Source organism: Syngnathus leptorhynchus, chromosome 1 (genome assembly GCF_054491065.1).
Source record: "Syngnathus leptorhynchus isolate UIUO chromosome 1, UIUO_Slep, whole genome shotgun sequence".
NCBI classification, from domain to species: domain Eukaryota; kingdom Metazoa; phylum Chordata; class Actinopteri; order Syngnathiformes; family Syngnathidae; genus Syngnathus; species Syngnathus leptorhynchus.
Window position 1 is genome coordinate 13612950 of NC_141195.1, and position 15397 is coordinate 13628346.

The window sequence follows — 15397 nt, forward strand, 5'->3', positions numbered from 1 at the left end:
GGCGGTGCCTGGGAACTCAAAACAAGTTCCTGTAAAGCTGTAATTTTGCCCATTCAAAGTTTCCGCCCGACAGTGACGTTGAATGTTTCTAAGCGTTTTGGAAGAATTTGGGTGATAATATTTTTTTTTTTTCACCCAGTGCATTTCAATTCTCCCTATTGGCCTCCCGAGCCGGCCTCTCTCCCCGCGAATAGCAGGGGTCCACTGTACAGCCACGTGTCATTATACACGTCAGGAACATTACTTGTAAGGCTATAAGTGTCTTTCTGTATGTGCAAATCTACCCTGCCTCCAGCCCAAGGTCCACTGGGGTTGGTTCCAGTTCTTCCACGACTCTAATGAGGACAAGTTGTATAGAAAATGGATGAGGTTGCAGTGCTACTGTAGGTTCTGGTGAATTTCAGGTCCTTCTCTTTTTATTACAAAATATGTAATATGTATTCAGTGAAGCTCTTGCAATTATTCCCTGTTGAAGGAGAACCCTGCAAAAATAGCTGAAAGCATAAAAAGGTGATTTGAAGTCTCAGTTTTATTATTTAAAGCTAACATTTACTTATGGCATTGGCATTGTAATAACCGCAGGATATGTTGAAGCAAAGATGACACTCTAAAGTCAATCTCCATATTGAGATTTATGGGGTAAACGTGTTGCCTTTTAATGGCTTTGTAGACTCAGAAGTGAGTGTATTGTATGCAAATGTGTCGGGAATGCAGCACATGTACACTTGAATTCATGCATTCACACTTGAATAGGTATGCTTGCTTCTGCTTTTCAAAGATAACTCTCAAAGAGCAAATTTTCAGATGTCTCTTTTTCCACTGCTTCCTTCTTGATAGACTCAACAGAATAGTATTGTTTTCAACTCTCGCGTTAGTTCTGCACACTGATTGTGACCAGTCAAAGAAAACGTATTTGAATATTTCCCTGCTGGTGATTTGGTTGAAAATAAATCTATTCTACTCAGTTCAATGTACCAGCGAAAGTCAATTTAGCAAATTTTTTACTGTCATTTAATCTTCTCTCACTTTATCACCAGTTTGTCATCGGCAAATATCTAATCTGGTAATCACATTGGAGATGTCAACATGTTTGGGTGTGTTTGACAGAAAAATGATGTCAGCGACATCAGGAATATGTCTCATTATGAGAACTTTTTTTAGACCCAATCAGGTTGCATCAAAAATTAGACGTAAAAAAAATGTGATTCTTCCGAGGAACTGCAAATAGTTGTGCGCTGTCAGCGATTTGCAGCAAAGATTTAATCTCTGCATCTTGAAGGGATTTGAGAAGACGTCCAGTGCTTCATTGCATGTCTGACAACCAGTCTCCCTTTTGTTTTGTCTCAGCAAGTTTCAGTACAAGCTTGAAATCCCATTTGTTTTTATTTTGCAGACATGATCCCTGCTATGCAGTTAAGCACATTTGAACATCGATTTTGTCTTTGTAGTCTTTCCCTGGACAAATGTTTGTCTTTCTGTTTTTACACTTCCTTGCCTTAAAGCTGTCTTAAGCGATTTTTTTTGTCCTGAAATGCATTTTCAAAGATTTTTTAGAACCAAAGATCAAGTAGTTGTTCAACATTTTTAGATCTTTGATCATGTAAATAGCTGTCGAGAAAGACATTACTTTGTTGTTGGAAACTACAGTTCTCTACCAATCAGTTCTCAAGAACCCATTTTAATTATAATTGGAGTAGTTCATGACTGATGAATTTATTTTTATACAAATTAATCTACAGAATTTAATATTGCTGTATAAATATCTCTCAGAGAGGTGCCATGGTGCACATCTGCTTGGACGTAACATCACATAGCTTTTGTCTTTAGCCCACTACCTTGTCGAGAGTAAAATAAGAGTTGTTTGCAATGCAAAAAGTAATGCACATTTTGCCTTAATTTAATCAACATTCAATTTCACGCAAATAATTGGTTCTTTATGGTCAATAATTGCTTATTATCCCAAATATGTATACTATATGGAGCACATTCATTCAATGCCTTTTTTTTTTTTTTTTTTTATAACTACAACTAACAACTAGTGTGTCATAATAAAAAAAAAAAAAAAATTTTACTCACATATTGATCTCCGTCTTAGGCAATTTAGGAAATCTAGCCTAACGCCTATCTGTATTTGGAATTCACGTCTAATGTGCCCCCCCGTCTTTTTCTTCTTTTTAACAGGGAACAAGTGTAAGTACTCGAAAGGACAAAGAAAGAATATCATACATTTAGGATTGGATTTAAGATCACATCGACCTGAGACCATTAAAATGGACCTGCTGTGGAAACTGGCACTGCTGCTGTCATTGCTGGACTGCCTGGCAGGTAAACCTCCTGAATGACCAGTTTTTTATTTTCTGTGTGTTGGGATATTAACTATGAATTGTTATTCAAAGATTGATGACAGCTCTAGAAACTACTGAATAGAGACCACCTGAAAGAAAATTTGGTTTTATGGCACCCAGCACCTTTCTAGTAATCCCTGTAATTTGTGGACAATGTTGATGTTTTTTCACTGCTACCTTCAAGCAGCATGACTTCAGTTTAGGGGCACTGCTGGGGAAAAAAAAGAAACAGATTTTCCCCTCTGAAAAAAAACCCTCCCTGTCTTGCAGTTGAACATGTGGTCATTCTTTTTAAAGGGCACTTCAATCATCAACCTATTTGTGATTGCATGGCTAGTCGCACAGAAATCCTTCCACTGATCTTGCTTTTAATGAGAGACCTAAATTGAGTCTCTTACAAAATGTTCAGGGTCAAATATGACGTCTCCTAATGTCGGAGTTTGTGGATGAGAGCAATATAAATGAGGGTTTTGCAGCATGAGCACAATACATAAAAGAATGACTAATCTTTCATGTTGTCTTGTTACAGATTACCCGTTCCCCCCAGTATCTGGGCTGTAAAATAATTAGCATCTGTGTGCCTTACTTCATCACTTTGTCTCTTTGTGCTGCATTTTCACACCTACATATGCCATTTTGGCAATTAGCACGGTTTATCTGTGAATCCAGTACACATCAGATGATGTGTCGTTAAGCGTCAGTTAATAAAGGATTAGAATCTGCCGTTTAAATTTGCATCCGTGTATTATAGACCCTCAGGCATTATCTGGACACAGTAAAGAGTGAAGAGATTTGATGCCAGATGAACAGTTTTAATCAGAGCATTCATGACAGTGCTGCATACCATACAAAAAAATCACTCCCACAAATTAAATGCAAATTATAGAATATTTTTATGTTAAAAGCAAACTACTTCCTTTGAAAGGGTTTTGATGTTTGTCAGGCTTGGATGTTTGCAAACATTCTCTCGATATGATACATTTGGCTTTTTCTAAAAACAGATTATAATCAAATAAAGCAAAATTACAGAATTTCGGTCACCGCACCAAACTAATTCACAAATGTTCATACATTGACATTGATTGTCCAAACAGATACTTTAAAGTGCAACTGCTTATGGTAGTTATGTATAGAGGGAGCTGCCTTTTACTTTCAGAAAAATTTCAAAATGAAAAAAATAATTCTCTTTTTACTCATGACAAAAGGCCTGTGATTATGATTGATGTAGTTTCTGTTCCTACAGTATATGAGAGGATGTTGGGCAGTTGGCCATGACAGAAGCCTTCTTATAGCGGAATATATTAAGATCCTCAAAGCCTTGGTATTCTAAGAAATACATTAATAGTATTTTAGAACGCATGATCACAATACTGAGTTGCATAAGCAGTGTCATTATATCAGGTATCTGCTTTGAGGGAGGTTATACGTACAGCAGGCAGCCGGCCATGTGGGCAAGCCGATGAGCCAGAAGGAAATCCTTCCCATAGAAAGTTTCTCGGGAATTAACCAGATCCCTCCCCATTCTTTCCTCCCAGGGGCGATTGCTCGATGTGTGTTTGTATATGTCAGGGAGCAGGGAGGTGACTGTGGACTTGGTTGGAAGATGCATTTTGACCCGTCTGCTTGGACTTTCCTGAACCAGCCATCATGTGAAAAATGCTACAGCAATATTATCACAACCCTTGAGAGGAAAATGACAGTCAATTTCAGTGTATTCCTTGCTTGGTGAAATCACGCTGATACCTGTATCTCATATCTGACTTGCTGTAAATACACTAAACAGGCACTCACAAAAAGAGAGGCAAAGCTTGCACCCACTAGGGGTGGGGTTTTGACAAAATCCCTTTTATCACAAGAGGGAAAATTCTTTTATATAGTACATCAATTTTTAGTGGGGTGAGAAAGCAAGTCTAAATGTTCCTAACTTCAGTTTCCATGCCAGTGTTCTGTTGAGCCAAAAAAAAAATAGCTCTACTGTCAACCTAGATCAGGGGTGTCCAGACTGGGTCCTGGAGGGCCAATGTCCTGCCTGTTTTCCATGGATGTGTCTGAATGTCCACTCTTATCCCCTAACCCAGGTCTATTCAATTCTGATTTCAGTTGGGCCAGATTTTCACATCAAGAAATGTAGCTGGGCCATACACATTGGTGAATTGACACTTTTTGTCAATTTTCTAAATGTTTTTTCCCCCCACTATCTTGCCACTACTCCTGTTTTTAACACCGCTAGTCACGGTTCAAAACAATGCCGTCAGCAAGGTGGGTAGGCTCTGCAAATGTTGCCTTCACTGTTTCAAACACTACAAGAGAGTTTGAAATCTTGCAAACTGAGATGCTCTCTACATCTCTTAAATGCAATTCAATTACGGCAGCCTGAAACACAGGCTGGGCCACTCGGGGGTTGGTTCTGGGGCCCATGTGGCCTGCGGGCCGCTAATTGAATAGCTCTGCCGTCTTAAAAGTGCACTACAGTAGATAGGGAATAGTAATAAAAATAATAATAAACTTTTAATTTATAAGGCGCCTTTCAGGACACTCAAGGTCGCCGCACATAGACATAAAAACAATTCAACACAGTTTAAAAAAGCCAAAAGATTTTTTACACCAATATAATAGTGTGCACATTTGAACGCAGCCCATGTCTCCCTGCTGCAATGCACCTGATTGAAATGAGCGGGATCGTTTTCAGGCTTCTTCAGATACGAATATTTACATATCAATGCCGCTCATTAGCCAGAGGTGTCCACCTTAAAACACGGGATGTTTGCAAAGAAAGGTGTTTATCAAACAGCCGTTTTGATGAATGTATGTGTATGTAAACGGATTGAAATAGATCACTTCACAAGTAAACAGCATTTTCATTCCATTTGGTCATTTGGTTTCATTCTAATAAGAGTACAAAGCTTCAAGTAAACTATAACTGATATGAAGCTTCACGACCAATGACGACAGGACACTTTCCTTAGTTCACACTGACGTATTTGGCGGTTTCATTGGTCAGAAGTGATGACACTGTCGATAAATATATTGGTCACATGAAGCTAGTCGCTAAAAATAAATAAATTATCCGCGTCACATATAAGTCGCAGCGCAGTATTCAAAGTGTGGGGGGAAAAATTAGCACCCTGATGTCTGGAAATTATGATTTATATGTACATAAATATGCATCATGTAAATAGCTGTAGTTTTCAAAGAAATGCTGCAAATCACAAGAACTTCATGAAGAAATATTTCATATGGTTTCTGGTTTGAAAATTTTGTGATAGATTGGCAACCAGTCCGAGGTGGATTTCACCTTTTTCCTGGTCAGCTAAGAAAAGCTCGAGCTTGCTTGTAACCCTACAAAGGAAGGTTTTGAATTTTGGATTCTCTTTTTCATTTATTTTGTTGATATTATCAGACTTCAGCATTCACCAAAGTCTTAAAGTTTTTAAAGTGGGATGATTTATCACAGGTGTCATCTGTGGTCAAGCTACTGAAAAGCTGTAAGCATAGCAGGCAGTCCTTGATAGATTGTGACTTTTCAAATTTATCATCCCCACTGTTCTTTTGAAAGTGCATGCTCTCCTGAAGATTTAGTCAGTAGAATGCAGTGCATTATATGAAAAGCAGCTTTGAAGGCTGGTCAAAACAAGCCTTTTTATAAAGAAATATATTATACAGCCCTGTACGGAACTGTCGCTGTTTTTGCTTCATTGTTTGGGCACGAAGTTTGTTAAAATGTTCAGAAAGAATGTATAATTGGAGGCAATAATGATAATAATGATAATAATAATAATAATAATAATGATAACAATAATAATAATAATAATAATAATAATAATAATTGGTCAAACTTTTTTTTACTGATTTCTTTTGGAGCATTTGTTTGGATTTAAGACCACTGCGTTACATCAAGGTGATAGTGTTGTGACGCAGAAAATAATTACAAATGAGTGGATTTGAAAAAAAAAAATAAAAAAATGTATCCTTTGATTGATGTTTCTATTAAGGTAGCCTCTAGCAGCTAGTATCTGACAGCTAATAACCTCACCATTGTTGAGGGAATAAAAGCAATTCAATAACAAATGGTCTTTGCTGAAGCAGCATGTTTCTCTGCCTATGTACATGGTCAAAGGAAATAATAACAACCAAAAAATAACTTTAATTTTCTCGTCCCACATACAGAGTTAAACGTAATCAATGATATGTTTCCCCGATGAATCTGCTGTTAGACACCATCATAAAAAGGGTATTATTGCATTTCTTGTGTACTAGTTTTGATTTGCGCGAACATAGTATTGTGGGGCATGCTATTAGATAGATTAGATATTGCCTGAGAATATTGATCCAATTTCTCTTTTTACAGACAATATTGTAAGTGGTGGCAATACCCCAAAGCCAAAGTTTTCACTCTTGGGCATTTTCTTTTTATGTTTCAATATTTTTCCTGCTTTACCAATAGTACTAATGTTATGAGCTTAATAAATTTGAGAAGAAAAAAGTTGTCCAATATTTTCATTAGATTTGCTTGAACCGACAGTTTATCACCTGACATAACCTAATCCTTGAAATAATATTTGTCTCAATGAGAGATCTGAAAGATGTATGTTATCAACCCAGACAGAGACGAAAGCTGGTTCTAAAAATAAGATTGGCTTTTTTATTTGATGCATAAAACCTTGAGCTGAAACGAATGGATTTGGGACCTCTCAAACGACCGATAACTCCCCTACAGCTGACTCCCCATGTGCCTGTTTATGCATGCTGAGGTAAGATGGAGGTATTCATTTGGCGTCAGCTTGTATTGAATTTGAGATAAGTTTTTTATGTCAGATTCCAAAACAGCTTGGCTTCCTTCCTTCCTTCCTTCCTTCCTTCCTTCCTTCCTTCCTTCCTTCCTTCCTTCCTTCCTTCCTTCCTTCCTTCCTTCCTTCCTTCCTTCCTTCCTTCCTTCCTTCCTTCCTTCCTTCCTTCCTTCCTTCCTTCCTTCCTTCCTTCCTTCCTTCCTTCCTTCCTTCCTTCCTTCCTTCCTTCCTTCCTTCCTTCCTTCCTTCCTTCCTGCCTTCCTGCCTGCCTTCCTGCCTTCCTTCCTGCCTTCCTGCCTTCCTGCCTGCCTTCCTGCCTTCCTGCCTTCCTTCTTCCACCTACTACGGTTTTTCCTTGTTTGAGAAGCCTTATGAAATGACTGCATATTATCACTATCTGGCAGCAGGTGACGGATAAGAGTGGAGGCGACCTATTTTCTTTAAAGAATCTTTCATAATGACCTCCATCTTTGTCCTGATGTATTGAATGGGGAATTTTCCGTCAGGATTTTGCATCAGTGCACTTGCCAGATAGAGTGATTTTTCATCATCGTTGCTCATGTCTGGTCTAGCCACAGGATTCTGCTTTAACCTCGACTTAGATCTGCAAATAAGTGACAATCTGTCAACTGTGGTTACTTGTAAGATGCATTCCCATATTGTACCTGGTTGCTCAAATTAAATTCTCGAGGGTTAAAACTTGGCCTGTTGATTTCAGACTGATTCACCATGAGCAGCAGGTAGATGTTTTAAATTTGAATACAAGTACACAAGCTTTTCTGAATCTCTCTGTCGGAAGGGGGGAAAAAAAAAAGGTTTCAGGGTGTTTACGTCAGTGTGAACAGAGCCTTCATCCTCAGCCACAGTTTTCAATTCCTTCCTTTTTTTCCAACCCTCACTCAACATTATGCCAAAAATTGCAACGGTGCTCTCGACAGACAGGCCATTTAAGAGCTACCGTCACAGGCCCTTGGTGGTGTGACCAAATAGTGTGCTGTTCATTGACTGGACTATATTAAGTGCGCTCCACTTTGGCATTCATTTTATTGATTTCTTTAAAGAGGAAACAGTTTCATCTTATATGCATCAATTTTCTGCACCACCTTTCCACATTATGGTCACAAATGAGCTGGCGGCAATCCTGGTTTTGGACACGAGGCAGGGTACAATTTGGACTAGTCGGCAGTTAGTCACACTTCCATTCACATGGTACAAAATCTCTTCAGCATCGTAAAAAACATTGACAGATGCTTTTTGTTAAAAAAAAAAAACACATTAATCTCTACTGCATTTTACACTCTTTTTTTACACAGCTCCTTGTTAAAATGTCCTTCCTCGCAGTACTTTGACAGACATCCATCATCTAACAAAACCACGGTGAGCAGCCTTTTAGCCTGTGTAACTTTTCGAGAGGCTTTTCCTTGTTGAGGCAAACAATTAGCGCACAAGGCCTCTTGTCAAACATCTCCACCTTTTCAGTTATTTGTGTGGCTAGGCCTTGTACTCTCAATGCTCTAGAAACCTGCTTTTTATTCGAATAAGTTGTCTAACCTACACAGCTTTCTTATTCCTGTGCCATTACACAAATGCAAATGCATTCTCAAAAAGTCTATAATGAATTCCCTTTACAATTCCTCCAACCATCTATTGTTTGGAATGCAATTACCATGAGCCTTGTGGACTATTGTATTCACTGTTGCACCTGTCTAATTAAAATAGGGAAGGAATTTTGCTCAAAAAATGACACTGCTTTTTGGTTTTTTTAATTCCTTTCCTGATTTTTTTTTTTTTTGTTGTTGTTTCCAAAAAATCCCATGCTTAACATTTTGACTTAGATAGCACACAATTTCCTGTGACCTGGACAAGCGAGCGAAGTGAGAATATAAATATGCAGTGGTTCCCCATTTGCAGCAATTAAAGTTTCCACCGTTTCAGACAAACTCTCTGTGATATTATATGTGATTTAATTTAATTTCAACAGATGCATCTTCATAAGAAAAAATACTGTCATCTTATGTTCCTTGTTGACCCTGAAAGAAATAGATTTCTGCGTGACTGCCTTTCTCTAGTATGTACAGCATCATATCCATTTGCGTCCTTGTGATCTACCTGCCTACATGTACAAAAAAAAAGTTACGTTTACTCGAGGCATCAATACTGATATACATATTTTTGTGTGTCTCCGTATAGGTAACAGACTTTTGCTTAGGCCTGTGTTTACCAAACAACCCGGCAGTGTGGTGTTTCCCCTTCAGCCTGGAGAGAATCAGAGAGAGGTGGTGTTTAGCTGTGAGGCCCAGGGCCATCCCCCGCCCTTATACAGGTAAAGCCTACAGGCATCGCTCAGTGTTCTGGGTGGTAGCAGACACTCTAAAAGCATGTTTGCTGTAGACGAAAGGGTTTTATCTTTGAAATCTGTTGCGAAACAAAAATATGGAAAATTGGTCCATCCACCACAGAAGTGATGCCACGTGGCCTTCGGAGGACCCAGCCTGTGAATTTGGGCACAGCCTGAGAGTTTGTGTGTTTGGAGAGGCAGAACATACTCGATTGAACTGTTTCCATCTGTACTGCGTGCACTGCGTTGCAACACTCCCTTTTGGGGCACTCCGAATAACAGAACGGCACATTTGAACATTTTTCTCAGATTTTCCAAATGGTCTTTGTGTTGGCTCAAATGGTATACACATATACGTATACATAGCTGTTCTAGCTACACCAGGGCTGCCCAAGTCCGATCCTCAAGAGCCCCTATCCAGCCTGATTCAGATGTGGCACAACTGTAACACATCTGATTCAAAACAAACCAACCAAAAATGTGACTCGCACATATTTTTTCTTATTTGTGCTGTATTATTGAAGTAGTCCAACTTATACTCCAGAGTGATTTATTGTTTCAAAAAATAGATTCCTATATACATTTTTGGAGTGTGCATCCCTTCACTAAAAGACCTTATGATCTGTAACTTGATACATGGGATGTGTTACGATTTAAAGACGGTTTATTTTGAAGTGGAACAATCTGATTGAGGTCAATTAAGTGATTGTGATTCAATCCAATATGATACGGCACAATTCGACAGGGTATAATGCAATGAGATTCTTATTGTCATTTTGCAATATAGGTGAATTTGTCAGCAGCTAACTTTCATGTAGAATTTATTTCAAATATAAATGTATCCAATAAATTACAGAAGTATCTTGATAAGTTTTAAAGTGGAATGATTCGATTCAGTTCAGTGTGATGTACTTGCATCTTTTGAATCTTTGTTCATTTTTCTGATGTATGCCCAATACTCATTCATGGATCATAAATTTATTGGACAAAGTTATTAACACTAATCAATCCAACACTTGCTTTGACATGTGCACATGGATCTGCGGAAGTCTCCTTAACTTACTGTTGTCTTTCTGAAACCATACAGCAACTCAAAAGAATCCTACAAATGACCTTGATGGTCAGGAAGACAAATGATTGTCTCAAACTTTTTCACATTTAAGAAACTACATGTCAAAAATCCTGTAACCCACCAAATATGTAGTCCAGAGTCTCAGTATTTGTGTTAGGCACTGATCAATGCCCAGCACCTTGCTTTTTAGAAATGATGACAAATGAAAACAAACTGAAATATGCTATAATTTGTGTCAAGGCCACATTCAATCCTTTGAGACCACATCACATTTGCTATTCAGCACAATATAGTTAAATGCAAATAGCCTTTAATGTGTAGTAGGTTGAAATGATCCCCTTTAAAGACAGCTTATTCAGCCAGCATTATAGTTTCTGCATTCTGGTTGTTATGTTTAATTGAAACAATTATAGAAAATCTCATTATGTTTATCAAATTAAGTGCACATTGACCAGTTTATTAACTATTTCTGTGTGGATGGTCAAACTCATCTTTAATAAAACGAGAGTCTTTTATTCTGCCAAAAGAGCTTGTCCAGCTCACATTAAATTTAGCTTTAATTACAGCAAGTACCAGGTGGCAGTTGATATACTCCATTTAGATTGCTCGCAAGCTGCTGTGCTGTAATGCTTCTCTTTCACAGAGGTGACTTTTATGGATATCCAAGTGGTCATTAAGGGTTAAATAAACAAAACATATTGCACTCATGACTTTGGCAGCTTTTTGCTTATGAAAGGTCACTCGTGAATGTTGGAAAAGGCTTTGGTTTATGTAGATTTTGGATCTCTCTGTTGATCACCTGGAGGAAAACAACTGGTCTATTTTTAGGAGCAATAAGAATAAATTCATTTGTCTTAACCTACAATGGTGCCGTGGAAATGAAAAGTCTTCACAACCCTGTTAAAAATGACAGTTTATTACAATAGATACTGCAAAGTGCTCCTGATTAACCCTAAATTAAGTTCTTCGTAGTTATTTTCCTGATGTTTTTGTAGTCACATCTAACAGCACAAGATCAGAGCACTTCCACAGAATCTGACTGATCTCATTATTCAACAATATTAGTTAAGAAAATGGTAAGCATAATTTTCAAGGCAGGAAATATTTCATGGAAAACTGTGAGGATAATCATAATAAAATACGGTGCCAACAGTGACACTATTAAGAACCGGAGGTCCCTTCAAAATTGATGAAAAACAAGTAAGAAACTGCTCAGGGAGGATGCCATGACATTGCTGCAACGTTGACGGGGCATCAGGAATTTATGGCAGGCACTGGTTGTTAAGTACATGACAACCATCTCCCGTCCTCTTCATATGCCCGGGCTGTGAGGTAGGGCGGCAAGACAAGAAATTGAACCAGGGGAAAAAAAACACTTTTGAAATCTCCCAAATGCATAGAAAAAAAAAAAGGTGGCATGGGCTGATGAAAGCAAGGCTGAGCTCTTTGGCCGTTATACCAAAAGGTTAGTAATTTGTCATGACTGTTTACATGCAACGCTTTCAAAAACTCAATTTCAGACACAGCACAGCATCACACTTTTGAAGCAAAAAAGAAACTGACTACTTTATCAGTATGGTGAAAGACATCATGAATGCAAGGTCTTTTATTGATGATAGAAGCTAGAAAGCGGAAATAACGTCTATTTGTGCCATGATCTGTGCTTCACGGTTTGGATTTAGGTAACACATCTATCTATCCATCCATTTTCTGAACTGGTTGCCAGCCAATCGCAGGGCACACAGAGACGAACAACCATTCGCACTCACACTCACACCTAGGGACAATTTGGAGTGCTCAATCGGCCTACCAAGCATCTATTAATCAGAATTGCCATACACATACACTATATATAACAGTAACTCCATCTGCTCACATAAGTAAAATAGGTTATTCTGACTTTTTCAGGAAACAGAATTTCGATCTTTACCTGAATATTGACGGCATGTAAAAATAGTCTTTGAAGCATGGGGTTGGGACCAGTTGCCCAAAAGCTCAGTGCACAACTTTCAGATTTCTGGTTGGGGACCTCTGCACTAGAGTACTTTAACAAAACGCCTACCTTTGCAAGACAGTTTTAATGGTGTTGTTGTATTGAGACTTATTGTGTTAACTGTTATTGCTAATTATTCTCTTCTTTATTTGTAATTCAGAATAAAGGCATTATCCCCACAATGAGTTGGACTCTTGAAAGAGATACTGTAAAAAAGAAATACATTTGAATGAGGGTTTCGCAAAACAATTATTAAATTATTATTAAATTAAACACAAAACCACGCTCACATCAACACACACCTACAACACACACACACACACACACACACACACACACACACACACACACACAGCAACAACAACAACAATCCAAACATTTGCTGCATTCTAAAACCAAGCTTTGTGGGAGGATGGAAAGATATTCTCAGACAAATTTAGAGGTTTTCATTTTGAAGGAAGGCCTCTTGCCTAAAGCCTAAATGAGCCAGAACAATCTTTCGAAAGCTGCTTTGTTGGTCATTTCAGGAGATTGCATTTTGGTTTGATGCCTGCTTCAGACATGAAAATGTGCTATTATTTCTGCCATGTAAAAGTTTTTAATGCCACAATTTGTTTCTTGGTTTGTCTGCAACTTCCCATTCCATGTATTCAATTGAAGTTTTATGTGCATTGATGAAGCAAAACTTTCTTGACGATTGTATTTTGGAAAGCCATTCTGATTTTAAAAGAATCCTAGATGCAGTAGTTCTTCATTCTTAAAAAAATATTTTGGAATATGACTTACTCGCTCTTTTTCTCTGTCTTATTTTTCACAGGTGGAGGCTTAATGACTCTTTCATCGTGCCAACATCGGGGTCACGATATTCCCTCACGGGAGGAAATTTACACATTACCCATCTGAGTAAAGCAGACGATTCTGGCATATTTCAGTGTCTGGCATCAAACCCATTTGGCACGATCGTCAGCAGAGAGGCCAGTCTTCACATTGCCTGTAAGTTCATATGGGAAAAACTGTTCTTTTCAATGTTGAGAAAACAATTGAAACAAAACCATTTTGCTGTCATTAAGAAGAAAGTAACCTCGTAAGATTTCCAGATTCACGGTGCCCGTGTGAGCTGTGTGCTTGCCTAAAACAAGTCAGAAGAGGCACTGGAGAAATGTTTTTCTGCTGATATCTTTCCACAAATTGTGGCTAAAAGGGATGAAATTGATATATTTTACAAATTCATGTATTGAGAGAAAAGGTTTCAAGTAATCCTCAATTTTAGTTACTGGTATTCCCTTGTGCTAATTTAAATACATTTTTCTGTGACAAGGTGATAAACAATCCCAAAATGTTGTTTATGCTGAGCCAATTTGGATTTGTTTTTATTTCATGTATTTAAAGTTTGAGTCTCCTCAATTGAACTCCAAATGTTTTCACTTCAGCCTGATGTTTGCCCGACTAAAAGTTTAATTGGAAAAGATGTAGCATTTTACTGAAAATATAACGACCCAGCGCGATTCTCTAGGAAACGTCGGATGCGATCTCCCTGCAATAACAACGTTCTCCATTGCGTTAATAACGAGAAAACACAAAGCAGTTTTTAGTGTTTATATAATTCACATAAGCCCTCTAGTGCTTCATCTGAGTCTTTGACTCTGTCTTGTGTTTATAAAATTGCGATCCATTTCATGAAGAGTGTGTGATTGTGTGGCTGGGCCTTGACAAGATCCCATATAGCTGCTGCATCACTGGCCTCATCCGTCATATTTTATACGGGTCTGCGGCATCTCTGATGGCAAGGTGAGCTTGGGGCCTGCTCTGTTGATGGGTGTCCATATCAAGTGACAGCCCTCATATCAATTAATAGATTGTACAGCTTGACAGAATGCTGATGTCTGTCTGCCTGTCTGTCTGCCATAGTATATAGTAGAAGATGCACAGATGATCTTTTGGTGCACGGAGGGCGAGTACTACATATACCCCCATCTCTAGGTTTGGGTGCGTCCTTGTCCCCAGAACAGATTGCTGGGCTGATGTTCTATCAGGTTTTCTGTCATATTCATCCTTCCTGTCACTTTTCAGACACGACCTAAACTGCATTTCATTGTGATAGCCCTCATCCATCTCCTGGGCCAGACCTCGGACTCACTGCTTTTGTCAACAGATGGGGACAAGTTTCAGGGCTGATATGTCATAGATCATATTTATTGGTCCTGGTTTAACTTAATTAAGTGTGTTGTGTGATTGAGCATGTCTTCGGCCAAGAAAATAACTCACAGTGCAGCAGCCTGTTATGAGAGTCAGTCCTGGGTCATTTGTAACACACTGCGAGTCCGAGTAGGGCAATATGCTTTTTCAAACACCTCGGGGCTGACACCTCCCTCGGCTACGTGTGCTGTTAGACAAAGACAAAGCTCCCCCTCAATGAAGCCAGGGCTTGAATCTTCATTCGTATCTGGTAATATAATCAAGACTGGTTTCTTAAGAACACAAGAGGGCAATTGTTTCTAAAAACAACACTACATCGTCTTTAACAATGTCTTTATGTGACTCCCTGCTGACACTATCAATGTCTTGGATTTGCCTCAGCCAAAGATAACTGCAGATCCAAATCCAGGAATGTGCAGCTCATATGTATGAGTTAAGAACACTTGTAATCCTCTGCCAGATGGATGCTATAACAGTTTCTCTTACCATCTGGTACAGCCTTAAACCCTGGAAAATGTTCTTGATCCAGATGACAACAATGACTTTTTTTTTTTTTTTTTTTTTATAGATTCTCTATTTCCCTATTACAAGTGCTGGATTAAATTATTTTGGTGATTGCGTTGCCAGATTGTGTTTTCAAATCTGCCTGGGTTATTTTGGTGCTAA

At 38.5% G+C, this 15397-nt stretch overlaps 1 protein-coding gene across 7 annotated transcripts in view; it reads left to right on the forward strand.

Annotated features, from left to right (window-relative positions):
• The window catches only part of cntn3a.1 (contactin 3a, tandem duplicate 1), a 110099-nt gene that overhangs the window by 53305 nt on the left and 41397 nt on the right, over nt 1-15397 (forward strand). For all 7 annotated transcript variants that reach the window (XM_085912597.1, XM_085912607.1, XM_085912590.1 and 4 more), the window contains 3 exons: nt 2182-2325; nt 9323-9455; nt 13353-13528. In XM_085912597.1, the coding sequence (XP_085768723.1) occupies nt 2182-2325; nt 9323-9455; nt 13353-13528 (453 nt within the window). The remainder of the gene's footprint in view (nt 1-2181; nt 2326-9322; nt 9456-13352; nt 13529-15397) is intronic.